At 66.1% G+C, this 23147-nt stretch overlaps 4 protein-coding genes across 15 annotated transcripts in view; 2 read left to right on the forward strand and 2 right to left on the reverse strand.

Annotated features, from left to right (window-relative positions):
• INTS11 (integrator complex subunit 11) overlaps positions 1–378 on the reverse strand; it is a 12750-nt gene extending 12372 nt beyond the window's left edge. Inside the window, exon 1 of one of the 3 annotated variants that reach the window (XM_017542559.2) lies at positions 258–378. In XM_017542559.2, coding sequence (XP_017398048.1) covers positions 258–285 — 28 coding nt within the window. In that variant the 5' untranslated portion in view covers positions 286–378. Of the gene's footprint in view, positions 1–16; positions 156–257 lie in introns of those variants that run through there. The other 2 variants (XM_037743479.1, XM_037743480.1) reach the window with 2 other exon arrangements.
• Positions 379–402: 24 nt separating this feature from the next.
• LOC108313927 (ceramide-1-phosphate transfer protein) lies at positions 403–4974 on the forward strand. Of its 5 annotated transcripts, XM_037743484.1 has the most exons (4): positions 403–749; positions 1058–1238; positions 2864–3303; positions 4631–4974. In XM_037743484.1, exons 3-4 carry the CDS (start codon positions 2931–2933, stop codon positions 4957–4959), a joined length of 702 nt encoding a protein of 233 aa, XP_037599412.1. In that variant the 5' UTR covers positions 403–749; positions 1058–1238; positions 2864–2930; the 3' UTR covers positions 4960–4974. The 5 variants fall into 5 exon arrangements, with proteins under 5 accessions (XP_037599412.1, XP_037599411.1, XP_037599410.1 ...); XM_037743483.1 differs by lacking the exon at positions 1058–1238; XM_037743482.1 differs by lacking the exons at positions 403–749; positions 1058–1238 and adding an exon at positions 2457–2660.
• A 343-nt stretch (positions 4975–5317) lies between these two features.
• TAS1R3 (taste 1 receptor member 3) lies at positions 5318–10362 on the forward strand. 4 transcript variants are annotated; one of them, XM_037743477.1, is made up of 8 exons: positions 5318–5593; positions 5690–6300; positions 6551–6611; positions 6691–6991; positions 7074–7856; positions 7970–8173; positions 8313–8433; positions 8569–10362. In XM_037743477.1, the coding sequence occupies exons 4-8, from the start codon at positions 6725–6727 to the stop codon at positions 9522–9524; spliced, it is 2331 nt and encodes a 776-aa protein (XP_037599405.1). In that variant the 5' UTR covers positions 5318–5593; positions 5690–6300; positions 6551–6611; positions 6691–6724; the 3' UTR covers positions 9525–10362. The 4 variants fall into 4 exon arrangements, with proteins under 4 accessions (XP_037599405.1, XP_017398060.1, XP_037599406.1 ...); XM_017542571.2 differs by having other exon boundaries at positions 5318–6300; XM_037743478.1 differs by lacking the exon at positions 6551–6611.
• A 141-nt stretch (positions 10363–10503) lies between these two features.
• Positions 10504–23141, reverse strand: DVL1 (dishevelled segment polarity protein 1). 3 transcript variants are annotated; one of them, XM_017542574.2, is made up of 16 exons: positions 22953–23141; positions 17158–17227; positions 16801–16922; positions 16492–16595; positions 16158–16296; positions 15273–15366; positions 15111–15180; positions 14903–15042; positions 14719–14795; positions 14567–14634; positions 14274–14426; positions 13538–13669; positions 13285–13452; positions 13007–13213; positions 12088–12126; positions 11496–11587 (listed from the first exon to the last, which is right to left on the reverse strand). In XM_017542574.2, exons 1-15 carry the CDS (start codon positions 23120–23122, stop codon positions 12116–12118), a joined length of 1725 nt encoding a protein of 574 aa, XP_017398063.1. In that variant the 5' UTR covers positions 23123–23141; the 3' UTR covers positions 11496–11587; positions 12088–12115. The 3 variants fall into 3 exon arrangements, with proteins under 3 accessions (XP_017398061.1, XP_017398062.1, XP_017398063.1); XM_017542572.2 differs by lacking the exon at positions 12088–12126 and having other exon boundaries at positions 10504–11587; positions 22953–23122; XM_017542573.2 differs by lacking the exon at positions 12088–12126 and having other exon boundaries at positions 10890–11587; positions 14349–14426; positions 22953–23122.
• Between the last annotated feature and the right edge of the window lie 6 nt (positions 23142–23147).

The raw sequence follows: 23147 nt of genomic DNA on the forward strand, positions 1-23147 counted from the left end.
AGGGAGGTCAACGCACCGAGGAAAGCGCACAGCGAACGCGGAGGCCCCGCGGCCCCCTGTGCGTCGTCCCCTCACGGCCGCCTGAACCTCGGGGCTCGCGTTCTCGCGTCACTGCGGGAGGCCCTGAGCGCCGGGACGAGGCCGCCTCCCGGCTCCCACCAGAGCCCGCGCGGGGAGGAGGGGACGGGAGGGCGCCCAGCCCACCGGGAGCCGCATCCGAAGCCCGCCCCACAGCCCTCCGGGAGACCCCCACTCACCTAAGGGCGTGACTCTGATCTCGGGCATCTCCTCCACGGCGCTACCGGACCCGCGAGTCGCACACACCGAGACGCGCTGCACGGGCGCAGCCACCACGGCATCAACTTCCGGTGCTCTTGCCGGAAATGAGGGTCGGCGCACCGGGCGGCCTGATTGGGCAGCATCCAACCAATCAGAGCGGCGGACGCAGGCGGGCGGGGCCCGGACCCCGGATGCGGCCCAGGTGAGCGGCTCGGGCTCGGCGGCCGCACCTGCCTGACCCAACCGGTGGGGTCCGAAGGTCGCCAAGGGGCCGGGAGCGGGAGGGGACGTCTTAGAAGGTTGGAGCGGGCGGGCGGCCAAGGACCGGGCTCCCGCGCAGGACAGAGCTGTCTCAGGTCGGCCCCTCCCCACTACCACCCCGCGCCTCAGCCCCTTCCTGGGCCCCTCGGCGGAGCAGGGACTCGAACCAGTGCCCACTCAGTCCGGTACCATCTGAAGCCCCTTCCCAGGTGAGACTCGCAGCGCTCGCTGGACAGGGCCCTGATCCCACCCAAGGCCTGGGGCGCCGTGGGGGCGGTCTCCTGCTGGCCTCCCAGCCTGCTGGCCCCCCAGGGCTGTGTGCTCAGAAGGCCCTTGCGCCCAGCCCTGACCTTGGGCCGGTGGGCTGCCCTGGGAAAGGCCTGGAGGTGCCCTGGGTCACCTTCCTGGGCTGGCGAGCTGCCCGCGTCCTGCACAGCCACTGCCCTTCCTGTTGTCCCTGAGCCACCAGCCACAGCCCTGAGAGGCTCCTGGCAGCTCCTGTTGGCCACTGGCTCAGATCTGGGCAGGAAGGCGAGGCCTGCAGAATATCTGGTGACCAAGAAGGAAACCCCAGAGCCTCAGAGACCGTCTTCTCAGTGGACAGACAGCCGCCCGAGGAGGGGAGGGGCGTGCTGGAAGTCTCTAGGGCTCCATCTTCCTGGGGCCCAGGAGCAGCCATCCCCCACACCTGAAACCCAGTGAGCTCACATCTGGGGCCTCCGCCTGGTGCCAAGCATGCAGCCCAACCTGTGGGGCCTGCAAGGCAAGGCTTCAGCACCTCCAGGCCATGGTGCTTCAGCAGCCTGGGCCCTGGGTTGGGCAGGGCTTGCAGCCCGTGCTCCCCAGTGATGAAGGGCCCAGCAACCTGCCCACCTGCTCCTGGCCAGGAGTGCTCACCACGGCTGGGTGCCCTCCCCGCCCCTGCTGGAGTCCCTGCAGCCAGGGAAGTCAGGACAGGGCTCCCAGCATCAAGGGGCCCAGGAACCTCCAGGCCCAGTGGGGCAAGGGTTCTTCCTGGTCGAGGAGGGAAGACCAGGGGGTGTCCCCTTGGGGCACCCGGGGAGACGGGGCAAGGGTGTTTGGTAACACCCACACAAAGCATGGGTGCCTGGATGTCTGGGGAGTGACTGTGTGAATGCAGCAGAATCCAGAGCAGGGCCTGGGCCACTCACGGAAGGTTCCCTAGGGCTGCTAGGAGGGCCTTATGGCAATCTTGGGAGTGTGGTAAAAACTTTAGCCCAGCCACCCATCCATGTGGGACTCATAGTTTCGGCAACGGCAGTGAAAACAGTTGCGTCTATCCATCCAGCAAGCGCTGGCCCCACAGCCTCTCCTCTGCTTTGGGGATGCAGCATTGAGGAAGACGGGGGCAGTCTGTCCGGCAGCATGTCCGCCCCCACCCACCCCCCTGCAGCACCCCCCACACTCCCTGCCCCCCCCCACTCTGCGTTCTGCTGTGTCTGTTTCCTTGCGTGTGACCTCGGAACTTCCTGTCTTTGTCGCCGTCTGACCCCACCCCAGATGGATGCCCACCCACTCCCCGTGCACCCAGGTGCCTAGAACAGTGCTTGGCTCTGGGCAGGGGCTTGGCAAATGTTTCTTCAGCTGGCAAAAACAGATACAGCCTCTAGTGAGAGAAACAAAAACAAATAAGCAGGAAAGCATCAGCAGAGACGCCCACTGCAGACGGCACGATCGAGTGGTCTGATGAAGCCAGAGGGGTCAGGGACTGACCCACAGGAGGGGCCGTGCCAAGGACTGTGGGTACGAGGCCCTGATGAAGGGTGGGTCAGGGTGGTGTGCCTGAGAGCCTGCCGCTTGGCTGGGAGCAGAGCCAGGCGGCTCCTCGGAGGAAGCTCCATAAGGGGCGTGAGTGTTCGGTGGGATCGCAGCTCTCTCTCTTTCCCTTCCACACGCAGAGAAAATGAGCCACAGATCAAGCTGACCCCAGTGAGACTGTATTTCCCAGACCAACCGTATTGCCGTTCCTATCAAAAAATGGATGATTCGGAGACAGGTTTCAATCTGAAAGTCGTCCTGGTCAGTTTCAAGCAGTGTCTCAATGAGAAGGAAGAGGTTCTGCTGGACCCCTACATTGCCAGTTGGAAGGGCCTGGTCAGGTGCGTCCGCAGGGCCTGCTCCCCGGGGCCTCCTCACCTGGCCAAGTCCTGCATGTGGTGTTTGCCTCCTGCTGGCTGTCATCACCAGCTTTGCGGCCTGTTTCCGGATGGGTGTACGTCCTTGGAAAGCTGGGCGGCGTCCCCTGCACCCCGGTGGGCTGCCCCGGCCTGGGCGAGGACTCGAGCCCTGCTCCCTCCCGCAGGTTTCTGAACAGCCTGGGCGCCATCTTCTCGTTCATCTCTAAGGACGTGGTCTCCAAGCTGCAGATCATGGAGCGCCTCAGGGGCGGCCCGCAGCGCGAGTGCTACTGCACCCTGCAGGCCATGGTGGCCCATGAGCTGGGCAGCCAGCTGGTGGACCTGGAGCGGCGCTCCCAGCACCCCGAGTCCGGCTGCCGCACCGTGCTGCGCCTGCACCGTGCCCTGCACTGGCTGCAGCTGTTCCTGGAGAGCCTGCGCACCAGCCCCGAGGACGCGCGCACCTCCGTGCTCTGCACCGACTCCTACAACGCCTCGCTGGCCGCCCACCACCCCTGGATCGTGCGCCGCGCCGTCACCGTGGCCTTCTGCGCCCTGCCTACACGCAAGGTCTTCCTGGAGGCCATGAACGTGGGGCCCCCGGAGCAGGCCGTGCAGATGCTGGGCGAGGCCCTCCCCTTCATCAGGCGCGTCTATGACGTCTCCCAGAAGCTGTACGCCGAGCACTCCCTGCTGAACCTGCCCTAGCGGCAGGAACCCAGGGCCACGTGGGCTTTCCTGCTGCAGATCTGGGCTGCGAGCCCCACAGCAGAACTTTCTGGGGGCCCCAGGAACAGGAGATCCGCTGTTGTCCCTGTGAGCCGAGCTTGTTAGGAGCCACAGACTGTGGCAGAGAAGGTGGCACCCAGCCCAAAGAGGCCTGCCCTCCCGGTCCAGAACAGGGCGCCTCAGCCACGGCTCCCCCTCAGCCTGTTGCACACGTGCCCAGCCAGGCCTGGCCGCGTGCAGAAAGTGGAGGGGGTGGGGGCGGGGCCGGGCCTGCAAGAGCCGGAAAGGTCGCCACCTCCCAGCCTGTGGGGCAAATCTGCAGACTGGGGTGAAGTCACTGGTCCCGGGGTGTGGAGACTCCATCCTTTCTCTGCCAGCCAGTGTGTCCTCCTCTCAGGTCCTCACTGGCCAGGCCTGGGACCCCTTGTCTGCCCAGGTGGGCAACACTGACTCCAGGCACCTCAGCCCCTTCCATGCCCAGGCTAGCAGAAAGCCCCCAGCAGTGAGCAGTCTGGGCCCTTGGGGTCTCCCCACCTCTCACTGCCTTGTTTGCCCCTCAGCATGCCAGGCGGACTGAGGGTGGGACGGCCAGGAGCTGAGATCAAGGCTCCTCACCGAAGGGCCGGAGAAGGCCTTGCCCTTGGGACAGCCTCCCTGCAGCCCCTGCAGGGTCCCTCCCGAAGCTGCCGTGGGTTTGCACAGCACACCCAAGGCCCCAGGAGCCAGGACTCTGCTACTCCCAACAAAACGCTGTGTCCCATCAAGGGGCCCTGCCCCTTGATGCTCCCTCTCCCCAGGAGACCCAAGGGGCATGGAGCAGGAGGGCCTGGACCCCATGGCCTGGCCAGTGGCTACCAGCCAGCCACACCCAGCCCAGCCACCAGCCAGTTCCTGGCTCCTCACGGCGGACTGCAGCGCCTCGGGGTGGCAGAGGAACAGCCCCCACCACGCAAGCTTCTGGAGTGCCACCCATGCGATCTCTTCCAACGTTAATAAATCACAGAATCCCAGGACGTGGACCTTGGGGTGTGCTGAGCGCAATTGTCCAGGGGGACCACGGGCACCCAGGGAGGGGTGGGGAGGGGCCTCACCCCAGGGACACAGCTGAGGTAGGTGCACCCAACTGCCCTGAGAAAAGGCCAGCCTTGGGGCTGGGGCTGCTGTGTGCCTGTCCCCCCCCAGAGAGCACTGGAGAGGTCCCTGTCACTGTGCCCATTTTACAGGTGAGACAACAGAGACACAGACCTCTCCAGAGCCAAGAGGCTGGGTTGGGAAGGCAGAGAAGGTCGGCGTCTCCGTGCAGAAGAGGAGAGGCCTGTGTGGGATGTGCGGGTGGAGGTGGGGCTGCTCCCAGCCACAACAGTGGCCTGCACAGAAAGGGGATGCAGTTCGGTGGGGGTCTTCCTCGACGCCACCCAACCTCAGGGTCTGTGGGAGCCGCACGTGGTGTTGGCAAAGGCTGCTGGCTGCAGAATGGGCCCCAGCGCCGAGCTCTGGGTGTGGCCTTCTGTGCATGTGCCGTGCGTGTGTGCCAAGTTTGTATGTGCCGTGAGCGTATGTGCCCTGCGTTGTGTGCCATGCGTGTTGTGTGCCATGTGCATGTGCTGTGCTCGTGTGCCATGCTCATGTGTCCTGTGTGCCATGTGCGCCGTGTCATGTGTGCCGTGCTTTTGTGTGCCGTGCTTTTGTGTGCCGTGCTCCTGTGCCGTATGCCATGCTCCCGTGTGCCGTGTGTGCTGTGTTCCTGTGTGCCGTGTGCCGTTCTCGTGTGCCGTGCTCCTGTGTGCCGTGTGCCGTGCTCCTCTGTGCTGTGTGCTGTGTGTGCCGTGTGCCGTGCTCCTGTGTGCCGTGCCGTGTGTGCCATGCTCCTGTGCGCCATGTGTTGTGTGTACCATATGTACATGCCATGCTCCTGTGTGCCACATTCCTGTGTTCCTGTGTGCCGGGTTTGTGTGTGTTGTAGTCATGCATGTGCCTCATGGATCCTCCCTCGCAGCGCTGTGGGGAAGAGGCACCAGCCAGGGTGCAACTCTTGGTAAATGTCCACAAGGTCTGCCAGGCCCCAGCTGAAGTCAAGTGCCCCTCAGCTCTCCTCAGTGGAGGGTCTGCACCTGGAGCCTGGTGTGTCCCCAAGGGCACCCCCAAAGTGAGGCAGAGGAGGAGCCCCCTGCACTGAGGAGCAGGAGGTGAGGTGGAGCCCCACCGTCCACCTGGTTCCGCTCCAGCTGCCACTTGTGTGCCTGTGGCCCTTCCTCCCTCATTTGCGTGGCCCCCTCCTTCAGGCCCAGCCTTGAGCTGCATCCCCAGCAGGAGCCACCTGTGTGCCTGCCGGGCAGGAGAGGCCCAGGCTGGGGTCAGCAGCATGAGGACAGCTGGCCATGCAGCTCCTACAGCTTCCAGGCATCAGACCCCAGCAGAAGAGCTGAGACCCTCAAGGAACGCTGCTCCAAAGCAGGCTGTGAGGTCACCACCGCCACCGCAGGGCCCTCCCCATCCAGCTGCAGGGTGGAGGCCTGGCTGGTCTGCAGCCCCCCACTCCTGACAGCACAGCCTTGAGTTGGAAGCCTGAAGCCCGCAGGGCTGGGTAGGAGGTGTTTCCGTGCCTGTGAAAAGCCCAGAGCTGGGTGTCTCTGCATCCCTCCCATGGCAGCTGAGCCCTACAGGCCCCCTGCCCCTGCTGCTTGCCACAGCCTGCCAGGCAACTCCAGAAATGGGGGGTGCTGAGGGGCTCGGGCACAGGCAGGGAACAAGGCCACGGCCAGTGGTCAGCACAGTCTGCCTGCAGATCGGTGTTGGCCACAGAGCCTGGCAGTGGCCTCAGGAAGAGTCTGAGGCACACACATCTTCAGGCCTGGAAAGCAAGGACTGCCACTGGGGCCCCAGGGCGTGGCAGGTAAGGAAGGCAAGGGTTTTGTTAAACAAATCCTCTGCCTGCCCCCCGCCCCGGTCTCACTGCATATAAGGCGCCACTCGGGGCAGCCACCTGCCGTGCCTGCTGGAAGCTGCCCCTGCCATGGTGGGCTCCGCTGTCCTGGGCCTCGGCCTCTGGGCGCTCCTGCACCTTAGGACAGGGGCCCCGTTGTGCCTGTCACAGCAACTGAAGATGAAGGGGGACTACGTGCTGGGGGGGCTGTTCCCCCTAGGCGAGGCCGGGGAGACTGCCCTCCACAGCCGGACGCAGCCCAACAGCCTCGTGTGCACCAGGTACGGAGGTGGGATGGCCCGGGACGGGGGTCAAGGTGAGCAGGCCTGGGGTGCCGCCTGCAGCTCCGTGTGGCCCCAGGTTCTCCTGGAACGGCCTGCTCTGGGCGCTGGCCATGAAGATGGCAGTGGAGGAGATCAACAACCGGTCGGACCTGCTGCCGGGGCTGCGCCTGGGCTACGACGTCTTTGACACGTGCTCGGAGCCCACGGTCACCATGAAGCCCAGCCTCATGTTCCTGGCCAAGGCGAACAGCCACGACATCGCCGCCTACTGCAACTACACGCAGTACCAGCCCCGCGTGCTAGCCGTTATCGGGCCCCACTCCTCAGAGCTCGCCCTGGTCACGGGGAAGTTCTTTGGCTTCTTCCTCATGCCCCAGGTGGGCGCCCCCCGCCATTGCCCCCCACCCGGCCCTTCCCCCGGGAGCCCCTGTGTCAGGAGATGCCTCTCGGCCCCCGCAGGTCAGCTACGGGGCTAGCATGGACCTGCTGAGCACCCGGGAGACCTTCCCCTCCTTCTTCCGCACGGTGCCCAGTGACCGTGTGCAGCTGGTGGCCACCGTGGAGCTGCTGCAGCAGCTCGGCTGGAACTGGGTGGCCGCCCTGGGCAGCGACGATGAGTACGGCCGGCAGGGCTTGAGCATCTTCTCGGGCCTGGCCGCGGCACGCGGCATCTGCATCGCACACGAGGGCCTGGTGCCGCTGCCCCATGCCGATAGCCCGTGGGTGAGCAAGGTGCAGGAGCTGCTGCCCCAGGTGAACCAGAGCAGCATACAGGTGGTGCTGCTGTTCGCCTCCGCGCGTGCCGCCCAGGCCTTCTTCAGCTACGGCATCAGCCGCAGGCTCTCACCCAAGGTGTGGGTGGCTAGCGAGGCCTGGCTGACCTCCGACCTGGTCATGGGGCTGCCCGGCATGACCGAGGTGGGCACGGTGCTTGGCTTCCTGCAGAGGGGTGCCCAGCTGCCCAAGTTCTCCCAGTACGTGAAGACGCACCTGGCCCTGGCCGCCGACCCGGCTTTCTGCGCCTCGCTGGGCGAGAGGGAGCAGGGCCTGGAGGAGCACGTGGTGGGCCCACGCTGCCCGCAGTGTGACGATGTCACGCTGCAGAACGTGTCTGCCAGGCTGCAGCACCACCAGACGTTCTCCGTCTACGCAGCCGTGTACAGCGTGGCCCAGGGCCTGCACAACACTCTGCGCTGCAACGCCTCGGGCTGCCCCGTGCAGGACCCCGTGAAGCCCTGGCAGGTGGGCCCGGGAGAGGGGGCTGTGCCGACCTCTGCACGTGCCCGGCCACCGGGCAGGGCCACGGTGTCTGGGCTGGAGGTGGCTGGTGGCTCAGCCCCGTCCCCCGCCCACAGCTCCTGCAGAACATGTACAACATGACTTTCCGCGTGGCCGGGCTGGTGCTGCGTTTCGACAGCAGCGGGAACGTAGACATGGAGTACGACCTGAAGTTGTGGGTGTGGCGGGGCCCAGTGCCCGAGCTGCACAACGTGGGCATCTTCAATGGCAGCCTCTGGCCGGAGCGCCTCAAGATGCGCTGGCACACACCCGACAACCAGGTGAGGGTGGGCGTGCTGGGCGTGCTGGCCGTGCCCCGGGGCAGCCTCCACGGCAGGGCGCAGCCTGGGGGTGGGGGTTGTCCCAGTCTCCGGTGGGCGTGCCCAACCGGGCGGAGCCAGACCCCAGGCCTGTGCCCAGGAGCCCGTGTCCCAGTGCTCGCGGCAGTGCCAGGAGGGCCAGGTGCGCCGGGTCAAGGGCTTCCACTCCTGCTGCTACGACTGCGTAGACTGTGAGGCAGGCAGCTACCGACGCAACCCAGGTGAGCCGCCTTCCCAGCAGGGATGGGCAGAGTGCAGCACGGGGGGGTCCTGCCGAGTCCTGGCTCGGAGGCCAGAGCGCACAGGGCAGGCAGGGCGAGGCCAGCCGCCAGCCCCCTTCTCCTCTTCTCCCACAGACGACCCCACCTGCACCCCTTGCCGCCACGACCAGTGGTCCCCGGAGCGGAGCACACGCTGCTTCCGCCGCAGGCCTCGGTTCCTGACGTGGGGCGAGCCGGCTGTGCTGCTGCTGCTCCTGCTGCTGGGCCTGGCACTGGGGCTTGTGCTGGCCGCCCTGGGGCTGTTCATTCGCCATCGGGACAGCCCACTAGTTCAGGCCTCGGGGGGGGCCCTGGCCTGCTTCGGCCTGGTCTGTCTGGGCCTGGTGTGCCTCAGCGTCCTCCTGTTCCCTGGGCAGCCCAGCCCTGCCCGCTGCCTGGTCCAGCAGCCCTTATCCCACCTCCCACTCACGGGCTGCCTGAGCACGCTCTTCCTGCAGGCGGCCGAGACCTTCGTGGAGTCGGAGCTGCCTCAGAGCTGGGCAGACCGGCTGCGGGGCTGCCTGCAGGGGCCCTGGGCCTGGCTGGCGGTGCTGCTGGCCATGCTGGTGGAGGCCGCGCTATGCGCCTGGTACCTGCTCGCCTTCCCACCAGAGGTGGTGACGGACTGGCGCGTGCTGCCCACGGAGGCACTGGTGCACTGTCGCACACGATCCTGGGTCAGCTTCGGCCTGGTGCACGCCACCAATGCCATACTGGCCTTCCTGTGCTTCCTGGGCACCTTCCTGGTGCAGAGCCAGCCCGGCCGCTACAACCGTGCCCGTGGCCTCACCTTCGCCATGCTGGCCTATTTCATCATCTGGGTCTCCTTCGTGCCCCTCCTGGCCAATGTGCAGGTGGCCCTCAGGCCCGCCATGCAGATGGGCGCCTTCCTGCTTTGCACCCTGGGCATCCTGACTGCCTTCCACCTGCCAAGATGTTACCTGCTCCTGTGGCAGCCGGGGCTCAACACCCCCGAGTTCTTCCTGGGAGGGGCCCAGATGCCCAAGGTGGGAATGGTGGTGGAGACAGAGGAAGCTCAGGGAAAAAAATGAGTGACTCTGACCCTTTGACTTCATTCCTGGTGAACCCGGAACTAGTTGAGATGTCCCCTAAGCCAGCAATGACCAGTGTGCCCTACAGAGACTCTCCAGCTCTAGATTCTGACCCTGGGTTGCTGCCTGACCCTGACCCCGCAGTGATCCCTGGGCCTGCAGCATGTGGATGCCCCTGTGACCATCTGGGCCCCAGAGCTGAGCTCTGTCCCTGTCCCTCTCCACCCAGACCAGGCCTGCCCAGGTGACCCAGCCCCACTGTTCCAGGACGCCTGGAGGGCTTCCAGCATCCCCGAAATCCACCCTGTGAGCTCAGAAAAAAGACGCAGGAAGGCCCCTAGTCAGATGGCTGGAAGCCCATGCCAAGCCCTACCAACCTGACCATGCCTCTTGGGGGGGGCCCACCCACCCAGCATCAGGCCCAGGCACCAGAGTATTCGGAGGCTGGGTGTGGGGACACAGGCGTTCACACAGGGCAGACCCCACCCCCAGGTGGGAGTGGCACCTGGCTTCCTTCTCTGCCCCTGGCCCAGTGGGTAGTGTCATGACTCACCAGAACTAGGGACAGAGCCCAGGTGGGGTGTGGGCAGGGACCAGGAGCCAGCACCATGGACAGAAAACTGCACACCGGGGTCCGAGATCAGCCACCCCCCAGGCCCACGCAGGGTCTCAGGTCAGAGTCCCAGGGTCAGCTCCCAGCCGGGCCTCGTGGAGGCCTGACCAGTCCCCCACGCCTCATTCCAAGACAGCCCAGCCAGACAGAAGGGGCACAGGCCACACGTCCATCCCATAAAATTAAACGCTTTTTAGTGTTTAAAATAAGCAGCATTTACACAGACGCAGCGACTTTCATACATTACCTACAGCGCAGACACGGGGGGCCAGAGACGCCAGGAAGGCCACAGTGTGTGCGGGCCGCGGTGTGTGCGGGCAGTGTGTGTGCGTTCACCAAGGATGGGCCAGCTGACCACTCACCTCCCCAAGACCTCCCTCCCTGCGGCAGCTGTGCACATCAGGGTCCCTGGACCCCGAGGACCACAGCCCATCTCTGCCCTGGCTGGGAAGCGGTGGGCAGGATGTCCAGCCCTCTCTTGTGTTCCTGTCCCGTCCTCCACACATTCAGACTTGACTGTGTGGCTGAAGGAGAGGTGGGAAGGTGCAGGCTGCTCTAAAAGGTGGGGGCGGGTGGGACAGCTAGGAGGGCCACCTCTTCCGCTAAGGCATCAGCCAGGCAATAAATAAATAAATTAGATCCCTACCGGAGAGCAGGAGGGACCTGGGGGCTCTGCTTCACCCGCAGGAGGCCCTGTCAGGGTCAGAGGGATGGGCCTGTGCACTGCAGGGCTGCACCTCATGGGTCACTCAGGGGGCCTGTGCACGGCTGTGCAGGAGGTGGGGGTCAGCCCGGAGCCCAAGGGGTCTTCCTCGTCCTAGGAGGGATCACCGCCAGACACGAGGGGTTGGGAGGTCCCTGAGGCTCTCACTGAGGAGCAGAGAGGGAGCACCCCAACGCGGCGGCTCAGACACAGCTGCTTCCAGGGGTCGGAGCAGCCGGGCTGCAGGCAGATGACTGCGATGGCCCACCCTGCCCCCCACCCTGCCCCTACTAAAGCAAGCCCTCTCAAGTTCTGCGTGCACCAGGATCGACAGCTCCCTGCCTCAGGCAGGATTGTGGCCACGCACCACAGATCACATGATGTCCACGAAGAACTCGCAGGGATTCCCCATGGCCTTTTGGAAGGACTGGCGGCTGCCTGTCAATTCTGGGGGGACGGCAGCCAGCTCCCGGACAGGGGGTCCCCCGGGTGGGCCCCCGACCACCGTATAGGCCTTGGTCACGGGGTGGGGTGTGGGAAGCCCCGGGGCAGTGGCTGAAGCCTGACTGCGTGGGCTGCTTCCGCGGCTGAGCTGGCCAGCTGGACACTCCCGCCAGCTGCTGCCCACCCCGCTCGGTGCCGTGTGGTCCGATTCGCTGCCGCTGCCCCCGGCTCCTGCCGCCCGCCGCTCCTTCTCACGGCCTGGTGCCCGGCGGCTGCTCCGGGTGGACCCGCTACTCCTGCTTCCTGGGGGTGAGAACAGGAGGGGGAGGCGGCTGTCAGCGCCAGGCTCGGTCACATCCAGAACCACCATCCCGCCAGGTGACTGGGCAGGAGCGGTGGCCCGAGCAGGCCGGGTAGGTGGGACAGCCAAGCAGGTGCGAGGACAGGGCAGCACCCCCAGGGTCGCAGGGGCAGCTGCAGCAGGCATGTGCTGGTGGGGGCAGTGGCAGGCGGGCGGGGTTCTAGAGTGAGCTGGGCACCCCCATGCCTCACCCTGATGCTTGAGCTGAGGGCCCGGTCTTGCGGCTGAAAGGCTGAGGTGCCAGTGAGGGCCCCCTGTGCCCAGTGCCCCACGGCCATCCTGGATTCCCCACCCGAGGCCCCGCTGTCCCCCCGACCCAGGGCCCTGGCCGACAGACTACTCAGCTCAGCCCCATCCCAGGCTCCCGACACGCAGTGGGAGCCAGAGGATGTGGCCAGGTGGGGACATGCTGAGGAGGGTGCTGGGAGGGACCCTGGCTTACCGGCCCAAGGCTCCACTCCGCTAGTCCTTCAGTCTAAGGCTTGCTCAGCACAAGGCAAGGGATAGCACGAGTTACACGCCCGCCGCCCGGCACCCACCCGGCACCCACCCGCCACCAGTGGGGCCTGATTGTGGGCTGGGTGGGGCTTAAGTGGGTGCAAGGGCCAGTCCAGGGTCAGCAGACACCAGCGCGGCTTCTCTGCGGCCCCACGCCCTCTAGCGGCCTTTCCTCTCTCTCCGTCCTTCCTAGGCCCTCCGGGCCGCCACCTGCGCCCGGTCCTGGCCTGCAGAAATCCTACTGGCCTCGCCAACCCCACCCACCAGGGCCTCTGATCCACCAGGCCACCCCTAAGGGACGCCCTGGATCCTCCAGCCCCCCCGCACATCCCAGGCACGAGCGTGCGGCTGTGCATGGCACTGTCCACGTCGGGCGCCCGCCCGGGCTGCAGCTTCCACCCTCCTGTGTCCTGAGGCCTGGAAAGTGACCCTGCCTGACCGTGGCCACCCCGCCCTGTCCTTGGCACACAGCCTTTGTCCACGTGGCCTCCTCCTGCCTCTACCACGGGAAGAGCACCAGTTGCCACTCGTGTCCAGCAGTCACCCAGGCCTCCAGGCTCCCGGAGGACCCCTTCCCAACCCCACCCAGATGAGGTGGGGTCCAGGCTGCCCCTGTGTGAGACACTTCCCTGTCCCTCCCCTTTCACACTGGCTCCCTGGTTCCCCTGGCACTTGCCCCTTCCAGAAAGAGCTCACCCAGGGCCCAAGCACACAGCAGGAGCATGGGGTGCGGGACAGCAGTGAAGTGGGGCGGAGCTGGGAAGCAGGGCATAGCCGGGGGCAGAGCAGCAGTGGGTTGGGGCAGAGCTGGGGGCAGAGCCAGGGTGGGTCAGGAGAGGGCAGGGCAGGGGCGGGGCTCTCACCTTCACTCTGCTGACTCCCAGTGCTGCCGCTGCCATAGCTAAAGCCCGGGTCCTGGTAGGCAGGTGGGAAGCAGGGCGGGGGCCCCGGGTACTGGTAGGGGTAGCCCTGACCCAGGGGCCAGGGGGCGGTCGGGTGGGGCAGCGGGGCCAGCGTGTCCTGATCCGAGGCCCCGCTGGAGCCACTGTTGAGGTTCAGGGCCGCGAGATCTGGCGGAGGAGGGTGTGTGAGGGCCTCACAGGGGCCGAGGCCCCCCCTCCATCCCAAAGCCCCCACTCACTGCTACACAGGTCCCCGAAGACGTAGTAGCACTGCTCGGAGAAGGTGATCTTGTTGACCGTGTGCCGCAGGAAGCCGTGCTTGAGCAAGCTGCTGGCGTACTTCCGGGCCTCCCGCCGCTCCTTGAAGCCCTCCACGTGCGTGTACAGCCAGTCCACCACGTCCGCTCCTGGCCAGCACCAGCGGTCAGCCCGAAGCCCCGAGGTGCGCATCCCCACCCCTGGCGCTGACGGCCCGTGGGGACGGCCGCTCACCGATGACGGCGTTGGCGATGGTGATCTTGAGCCACATACGATCACGAATCTCCAGCCCCGAGTCCGGCAGCTGCATAGCCCGCACGACCGCACCCATGTCACTCTTCACCGTCAGCGGCGCCTCCTCCAGCTCTGCAAGGCACAGCCTCCTCAGCTCCAGTGCAGACAGGCTGCTGGACCAGGGCCCTGCACACCCAGGGTAGCCTCTGGGCGGAGGCTGCGACGGCCCAGGCTGGAGCGTGCGTGACAGCAAAGCCCTGCCCCTCCCAGGGTGGACCCCCATGAGCCTGGGATGTGGGCAGAGGAATTGGACATTTGTCTCCCACTCCTGCAGACACTTCTCATCAGGATCCCAGGCGCAAACTGGACTGAGAACACCCCTCCCTGCAGACCAGGGCATAATGAGAACGGGGCAGGCCCCTTCCCCTCCCTGCATGCCCACCCATGAAAGCGCAGGCTGTTAGTCGTGTTAGTGGCAGGAAGCAGAGTGGAGACCGGGCGCTGCCTCTGACCCCCTGGGTGCGCCCCTCACAGGGACCTACTGACATCCCCCTGCTCCCAACACACAGATGGTGAAGGGGGGGGCTGCGCAAGGTGGGCACGGGTGTCTGTGCACACACATCTGTGCAGGGTGTCGGGGACAGGCCCCGGGACAGCCCAGGACGCCATGCTGAGGCTGGCAGAGCCTTGCCCTCCACCTCAGTTTCTGCTGGGCCCCTCGGGAGCTGCCACTTACGCGGAGCGCCAGGCACGGAGCTGGTTAGTGAGGAGGAGCTGGTGCGCGTGACGGCGCTGGAGCAGGGGCTCGTACCGTAGCGGGGCAGGGCTCCTGTCAGTGCCGCCGTGTGGGACAGCCAGGCGGCAGGGTCGATGGGCCGCACCGGGTCAGCTGGGTGGCCACCACGTGGCGATGACAGGCGGACAGACGGACGGGGTGGGAGGGCAGAGCACAGGGCAGAGGAGAGAGGCCTTCAGGCTGGGCAGGTGCCCCATACCCACCCTGCCCCGTGTATTCCAAGAGCCACTCACCCCTTGGGACGGTGAAGTAGCTTCGGGGCGTTGGGTCCCAGCACTTGGCCACGGTAAGGCTGATGGGCCTGCAGGAGTGGTGGTCACACAGCAAGGGTGTCACGGTCCCCCGTCCCTGCCCGCCCCTCCCGCTCCAGCACCCCGGCCCTCACCCCGTCTGGGACACGATCTCCCGCAGAACCCGGACAGCGTCGTCGTTGCTCATGTTCTCGAAGTTCACGTCATTTACCTGCGGGGGTGGGGATTAGGGTGGTGCAGGCAGGGTGTGAGCTCGGCCCACAGCCCCCACAGCCCCACCCTCGGCCTCCCGTCTCCCTGCAGCCCCTGCAGACCCACCTGCAGCAGCATGTCCCCAGGCTCAATGCGGCCGTCAGCGGCCACGGCCCCGCCCTTCATGATGGAGCCTATGTAAATGCCGCCATCTCCACGATCATTGCTCTGCCCCACAATGCTGATGCCCAGGAAGTGGTGTCTCTCTGCGGGAAAGGCAGTGAGCCGTGGCCAAGACCCCGCCCCACCCCCAGCGCTCGTCCCGAGGCCTCACCCATGTTGAGTGTGACGGTGACGATGTTGAGAGACATGGTGGAGTCCGTAATGCTGCTGAAGGAGGAGGCCTGTGGACGGGAGCGGGGAGCATGAGGGGCACAGGGCTGCCCGAAGCTGCCTTCACCCCCCAAGACCCCGCCCCGCCCCGCCCAGCCCGTACCCGGTCAGCCTGCCGCAGGCGCTGCTTCCTCCTCCGGCGCTTGTGCTTCCGGATGAGCCTGGATGACGTGCTCTGCTCAGTGGAGCTGCTCAGCCTGGGGACAGGGCATCAGAGCTCAGAGGAGCTGGGAACGTAAATGGGGGATGGAGCCCTGCCCCCAGTGCTGGGTGAGCTGAACCTGGGAACTGGAGGGCCCAGGCCAGGCTTGCTCCAGAGCAGGCTCAGTGCCTGACATCCACGCCCCAGGCCCCGCACACGTGATGTGCATATGGGCACACACAAAAACCCCAGAGTCAGGCAAATAGGGACACAAATGTAGCCAGCTCATTACCGGCAAACATGCACACACATGCACACCTACGCACACGCACACCTGTGCACATACATGCACCTGTGCACACACACCTATGCACACATATCTATACACCTGCACACATACATGCACCTGCGCACACCCGCACACACCTGCACACACACGTGCACCTGCACACATGTGTGCACACCTGTGGCTGTGGGTGGGTCTGCAGGAACTTCGGGGAGACACGGCTGTGGGGGCTGTGAGGTAACACACGTGCACATTGTGAAAACACACCTCACACACAAGCACGTACACAAGCAGACATATGCTCATGTACATCTGCGCACAGGCACGTGCACAAGGCAAAAACACCTCATGCACACATGCACAGGCAGAGACATAAGCAACATGTACAGAGACGCGTACGAACACATGCACACGGACAAACATGTGTATAGTGTGAAAACACCTCACATACGTGCACGTCACGTGGACACACATTTACACGCCAGCTTGCATACGTGCACACACATGTGGTGTGAAGACCCATGCGCATCACGTACACACATCCGCGCACGGGCACACACCTGCTCGTGCTGCCATCCTCATCTGAGTCCACGAAGCTGCTGGACTCAAGCTCGCTGCTCAGGGCAGTGGACGTGCTGTCTGGGGGCAGCCCCACGTCCCGCCGCCGGTCTCCCCGTGGGTGCCCATTGGTCCGGGCGGCTGTGGGGGCAGCAGGTTGGGAGCTGACGGGGGGGTCTCCCGGAGGTCGCGGGTTTGGGGTGGGTCTGGGAGCTGATGGCTGGCAGGCTGGGTGAGCCTATACCAGGCATCTCCACTGGCTGGGGGCAGGAATGGTGTGATAGGAATGGGGGAGTATCATGGGGTCCCACAGCTGGGCAGACACGACCACTGTACCCTCCTCGCGGTTCCGGCGTCGGGCACGCTCCCGCCGGTGGCTGACCAGGGACTCCGTCCCCGTCTCGTTGTCCATCCCATCACGGCTGCTGGCCACATTCAGGCTGTGCGACAAGGACAGGGCGGGGTGGGGAGGCCACGGCCCCAGCCCCTCAGATGCCTCCCAGCCCAGCCGCCCCTCGGCCATGGGACCCCAGACCCAGCAGGTGCCACGCCCGCCCGCTGGCCCAGGCAGGGCTCCCTCCCTTCAGCCAGTGCCCCTCATGATGGGCTTGGGGTAGCAAGGCTGAGCCCCTGCGGTGTCCTTACTGGAAGGAGGGGGGCCGGGAGTCCCCAATGCCACCTGTCCGCTCAAGAGGCAGAGGCAGGTCTGTGTGGCTGTCCGCGCCCTGGGAGCCGGCATCTGAGTGAGCACCCTCAGCCAGGACCAGCTGTGGAGGGAGCAGACACGCTCAGGGCAGCCCTCCTGCCTCCAGGACGCCTCCTCAGGGCAGCCCTCCTGCCTTCAGGACGCCTCCTCAGGGCAGCCAAGGCGCAGGGGACCAGCACCATTCCCTATTTGCATCCAGCCTGCCAGGGCCTCCCACAAGCACCGCCTCCCCAGGGAGAGCCCCATCCTGGAACGCTCCCCAGGTGAGCGGTTGGGGCCAGAACGCAGGGGCTCACCCAGGAGACCACACGGCCGTTGAAGCAGGGCAGCTTGGCATTGTCGTCCAGGATCTCCTCCTTCACCACCCTGTGGGCAGACGCCGCCGTGAGGCCCCACCTAGGGGCCCAACCCTGCAGCTCCACAGGTGAGGCTGATGCCTGGGGCCTGGGAGCAGGCGCATCCCCCACCTGGGCACTGTCACTCTCCTCTCGGGAGCCGTCCTTCCTCTCTGTCACGTCCTGGGCCCCCGCCCCACGCCGCCGGCCCCACAGAGGAGGCTCAGCCAAAGGCTCCCGGCCCCTGCCGTGTTGGTCCATGGGCCCCAGCCCCCAGGTGGGGGACAGCTAAGGTCAGGACTCCTTGGGAAAGGCCCTGTGCCCAGCTTCCCACAGTCCAGACTCATCCATGAGGTGGCCCCAGACGCCATCCAGGCCTGTCTCCAACCACCCCCACCTCATCTGGCCCCTGGGCTTGGAGGCCATGACCCCTCTGGGCTGCCCCCACACTGGGACTCCTCAAGGCCGGGCCCCAGCCTCCTCAGTGACAGCAGTTGCACCTACCCAGGGCCAAGGCTCCCCAGGCCGTTCCCCGTCTCTCACCCCGGACCACAGGTCTACCGCTCTACCTCCAGGCAGCTCCAGACCAGCCCCTCACCCCTCAGCACTCAGAGCATCAGGCCACATGCACCCGACCCTGCACTAAGACCTGCCATTCCCAACCAGGAGCCCAAATCCCCCAGCAACCTCCTCTCCATCAGGCCGGCCACGCCCTACCGCCCTGTTCCGCCCTCCTGGCGTCTCAGGAGCACCCTCAGGTCCAGGCCGTGTGCCTGCCTGCCCAGAGTCAGGCTCTGTGAGGGCGGGGCTCTGCCTGGCTCCTGCCCTGCACCCCAAGTCAGGCTCACAGTCCGCACACAGGACGCTCAAACCTGACAGAGAGACACAGGTGGGCTGGGAAGGCACACAGACCCCCAGAGGCAGCCCACCACCCTCGTGTCCTGTCCACCCACCCAGGGAGATGAAGACCCCCCTCGCCAAGCCTCCCCACACCTCAAGACCTAGAAGGGCAGCCGGGGCCGCAGAGCTGCCAGGACAGCAAGCTGGCCAGCTGCCTCACCCAGTGTCTAGATGCCGCCCCCAGCCAGATGGGCTTGGGAATGGGGCAGAGAGCACCCAGGCAGGTTACAGAGGGTCAGGGGACATGAACCAGGAGGCCGGGTGACCCAAGCTCAGAGTTCAAAGGGCAGGGTGGTAACGCACACAGCGCAAAGGGGCGGCTGGGCAGGAGCAGGTCCCCAGGCCAAGGGGCAAGGCAGGCAAGCCAGGGCCAACCCTCACACCATGACCTCTGGGGGCCCAGGCAACAGGCTGGGTAGGATCTGGATGCCCGCCTCCTGGCACCCTGCCGTGCCCAGCACAGCAGGATTTTCCACACTGGGACTTCAGCCCAGTAGAGAAATGGGAGCCCGGAGACTGGGCTCAGCCTGGGCACACACCTGGCAGGAAGTGGCCTGTGGCTGCCATGCCCACTGCCAGCTGCAGGGCCACCCCTACCGGCTGCTCCAGGCCCCCTGGCTCCGGGCACCTTGACTCAGCCAGGCCCCAGCAGCAGCAGGTAGCAGGAGCCCCCTGGCAAAGCAACAAACCTGGGCCCAAGCCCTGGCCCACCCACTTGCTGGGAGGAGGCCCCAGGCCTCAGGGCAGAGTGGACAGCAGGCAGGGCCAGCCTGGGTGGGGGTAGACGCCCTTCCCCTCTGGGGTCCTGCAGCCACTTCCCTGGGCCTCCCAGGGCCAGGCTGTTGCCATGGGGTGGGTGTCCCCAAAGAGCAGAGAAGATCACTTCTCAGGCCCCTTCATGTCTGCTGCCCCACACAGGAGCCACAGCCCTAAGGAGAAGGGCCAGCTTCCCAGGTAAGCCATGACCCTATGCCAGGATGAGGGCGCCACTGTGAGAGGCTGTCACACCTGGAAGGCTGGAGCAACCCAGGGTGAGGTGGGCCCCACGGACACCAAGCCACCGCCAGCTGCAGCCAGGGGGCCAGGGCCCACAGTGAGGCCCCACCTCTGAGGGGTCTGGCCACAGCAGAGACCCTGACAGGGTCCCCACCTCAGCCCCTGACACATGGCTGCAGGTGGCCTGGCCCGCAGCTTCTCCACTGCCGCACCCAACCCCAGCACCCTCTGACTCATCTGAGGGAGACACTTGGCCACGCAGGACCCCAGGGCAGTGCACGCCCGGCTCCACTGGCAGAGGGCCCTGCCCCTCCCACCATCCAGAGTGGCCCAAGTCCCCATGGCCCACCCCGCCAGGGCCTCATGAAGACCCCAAGCTGCCTGGGATGTCCCTGCCCCCTGCCCCTACACAGACACCCAGCCAGGGCCCAGAGGCCCTGCTACCTCCACCTTCAGCCCAAGTGGGTGACGAGTCCTGCCTTCTCCAGGTGGCAGGGTGCAGACCCCAGCCTGGCTGGGTCAGGAGGATGGCAGCCGCACCCAAACAGCGCAGAAGGAAGGGTGGGGCCTGCCTGGGGCTCCAGGGAGCAGGGACCCAGGTCTCAGGCAGAGCCCTGCCCTCCCCACCCCAGCCAGATGGGGGAGGATGCCGGAGGCTGGCCGAGCATGGGGGCTGCACCTACCACCCGGGCTCCCTGCACCTCTGGAGAAGCCTCTGCTGAAAGGTAGAGCAGCCGACAGCGCCGCCCTGCCAGTGCTGTGCCCCCACCTCAGGATTCCCCGTGAGGCCCAGCTAGCCTCTGCGTGCTGCCCCCACAGGCCCACCCTGGGGAGGAATGCACTCAGAGGCAGTGCCATGGGAGCCAGCATGGCCACAGTGGCCACAGAAGACTCTCCGATCTCCCAGAGGCCACAGCCAGCTGCCCCCCATGTGGCATCGCCCCGACTGTACCCCATTCTCCCGAGGTGGAACAGGGAGCTGGCAGGAACAGCTGGACCAGACCAGGAGGCCCAGAGCCATCCCATGCATTCAGAGCCCTCTGTGCCTCCCCCAGGTCAGGGCCCTCAGCCGTCGAGGTCTGTGGCCTCCCAATCCCTGACCCCAGAGCCAGCAGCTCTCCCAGCAGCCTGTCCCCTGGGTGGTGCTGAGTCCTGGAGTCTCTCTGAGCCCCTCCCCAGGTTAAGGCCACACAGGCTCAAGTGTCCTTGCTAGGCCGTGTCTGAGTGCAGCGGGTGCACTGCCTGGACTCTCCCAACACCAGAGAGGCATTTGGAGCACAGAGAGGCTGAGCTACAGGCCCTAGGCGGCACAGACAGGAAGAGTGCAGTGGGAGCTCCCCTAGCAGTCCAGGCCAGGCAGAGCCTCCCCAACTCCGCAATCCACACAGCACCAGCCAGGGCACGAGCAGCTGTCACAACACCCAGGCCCGTGGCAGGCGGCCCCGGGGACCAGGGCTTTGAGGCCACAGTCTTGGCTCTACCCATCCCCCAGCCCCTGGGCCTGGGTCACCCCCGCCTCAGAGATGAACTTCGGGAGCTGTCCCCAACGGACGGGCTCAGTGCCAAGTCCAGCAGGCCTGGTAGCAGGGACCCGGAGCCCAGCACTGTCCCTCCTCTGCCTCAGCCAAAGGCTGGGTGAGACCCCTGCCAACCACGAAACCCAGCACCAGGCAGAGACCCTCCCTAGTTCTGCTCTCCGGGGTCAGAGTACCCGTGACCAGGGCGCGAAAAGTAGGCGACAGGCGGGGAACCTTCCCCTGCTGGGCCAGAGCTGTGCATGGGGAGTAGGACCCAGTCCAGAGCACGTGGCTCTGGCCACGACCCAGGCTTCCTGCACTGCAAGGTGGTCAGCCTGCTCTGGAGCCAGGGCTGGGCTGAGTGCAGCAGGGGCTGGCACAGGAAGCCCCGACTCGGGGCCCCTGGAGGTCTCCAACCTGAGGCTCCCTCTGTCGTGGAGGCCACCGCAGACCAGCCAGGGCCTGCCTCCTCTTCCCCCAACCTCCATCTGCATGCTCTTGGCATCCAGGACCAGCGTCTAGCTCAGCTCTCACTCAGGCTAGAGTGTGAGTGAATGACCGGCCCTCCCCCAGGGTTCTAGTCCACAGAGCAGCGCTGAGAGCCCTGCGGAACACTCAGGGGAGGGAGGAGCAAGCAGCTGATGGGGGTTCTCTGCAGGCTCCTGAGGCCAAAGCCAGAGGACACAGAGCAAGCCCCAGTCTCGTGCCTCCAGCATCACCCCAGTGCATCCCTCCCAACCCCCACAGCCAACCCAACCCCGACCTCTGCCGCCCCAGTGCCTCCCAGCCCCTGTGAGCCTGCAGCCTCCACAGCTGTATACTGAAGCTCCCCTGTCTCTTCCCTGCCGTCATCCCCAAGCCTGCCTCAACACCCAGACCTGCCCACCCTGCTCCCAGGCCCGGGCACCCGCAAGTCCTCCACAAGTGCCCAGCAGGCGCAGCCTCTGCTGGAAGTGCACGGGGGCAGCAGCCAGGCTGTCTCTCCCCTGGGCAGCTCCCGGTGGGTGTCAGAAGCAGAAGACAAGCTCTCCCAGGGCTTCACCCGGAGCATGGTCCAGGGGCCGGAACCTGGGGGCTGGGCACCTAGCCACATATTTCCTGGCAGCACACATTTGTGACAAAGAACACTGGTGACTCTGCTCACTTTTGTAATGATAATAAATGAAAACAAAACTGCACTGACATAAACCCCACACTCAAGGCCAAAGCCCAGGCGCAGAGAGCAGGGACTGCAAGGTCCCCCCGCGGGGGAGGCACTGACCAGACTCAGAAAACAAACCACCGGAGCGGGCAGGAGGGCCGCCGAGCTGAGCGGGGAGCGCCCAGCCTTCAGAGGCTGCCAAGGACGCACCCTGCCCTCTCTGCTTCGCCCTGGTGGGGGGTGGGGAAAGAAAGTACAGCTGTCCATATGTCCTTTGGGTCCCCTGACAGCCCCAGCGGGGACCCAGCTTGACCGAACCTGGAGCTGCCAGTGAACCCTGCAACCACAGAATCCAGGAAACAGCCTTAATGTCACAGCCCCAGGACGCGGCTTGCTGGAGAGCGGCCAGGCTCACCTGCTAGGCCCACGGGGCCTTCCGTCCCTGGTACTGCTGAGCTGGGACTCGGGACTCAGGTTACCGCCAGCAGGGCAGGGCCAGGCCTCAAGCAGGCGGCCAGCCTCCTGCTCCCTGTCCCCGAGGGCCTAGCTCAGCACAGCAGGGGTCTCCTCACCCGGGACTGCCACCACCACCACCGAAGCCCAGCGCTGAGACCCTAACCCTGGCTGCCCGGAAGCAGCCGCTGGCCCGAGTTGCTCTGCGGCTCAGCGGGGACAAGGGCCGACAGGGAGCTCAGGGCAGGGGTGAATGAATAGTCTCATGGCCACCAGTGGCCCTGGGCCCCGGCCCTGTCACGGGGACCGAGAAGGGGACCACGGGAACCTGTCTTGGGGCTCTCGAAGCTTCCGTAAACCCCAGCAGACGGGCTGGTGAGCCTGTCCCCCCACGTCTCCCCAGCCCGGCTGGAGAACCCCTCCCTGCTTCCTTCCCACTGACACGCCCCTGGCCCCAGCCCGCACCAGCGGCCCGCGCTACCGGCCAGCCCGGTGGAGGAAACGCGGCCGACGGGCTCCCCCGGGCCGAGGCCGGACGGGGGTCGGGACCCCCGCCCGCCATCGCTGTGGTCACGGACAGGTGGGCGCGCGCCGCTCGCGGGCCGAGGCCGCCACCCCCGCCGCACCTGGCGGAGGCGCGTCGCGGTCGCAGGTCCCGGGGCGCGGGCGGCCCGGACCCCCGCCCCGTCCGCGCGCGCAGCTGCGACCCGAGCCCGCGCCCCGTGCGCGTGGCCCGGCGGCCGACTGACCCGAAGTCCTGGTCCATGGACTTGAAGAAGAATTTGTAGGCGTGCACCGGCCGGTTGCTGAGCACGTTCTTGAAGTCGGCCAGCGTGACGCGCTCGGGGGCCACGGGCAGCTTGACCAGGTACGGCGTCTCCTCCTCGTCCATGTGGTAGATGATCTTGGTCTCCGCCATGGCGCGGCGGCGGCGCGGAGCCCGC

This window comes from Cebus imitator, unplaced genomic scaffold (genome assembly GCF_001604975.1).
Source record: "Cebus imitator isolate Cc_AM_T3 unplaced genomic scaffold, Cebus_imitator-1.0 Scaffold145, whole genome shotgun sequence".
NCBI classification, from domain to species: Eukaryota; Metazoa; Chordata; class Mammalia; order Primates; family Cebidae; genus Cebus; species Cebus imitator.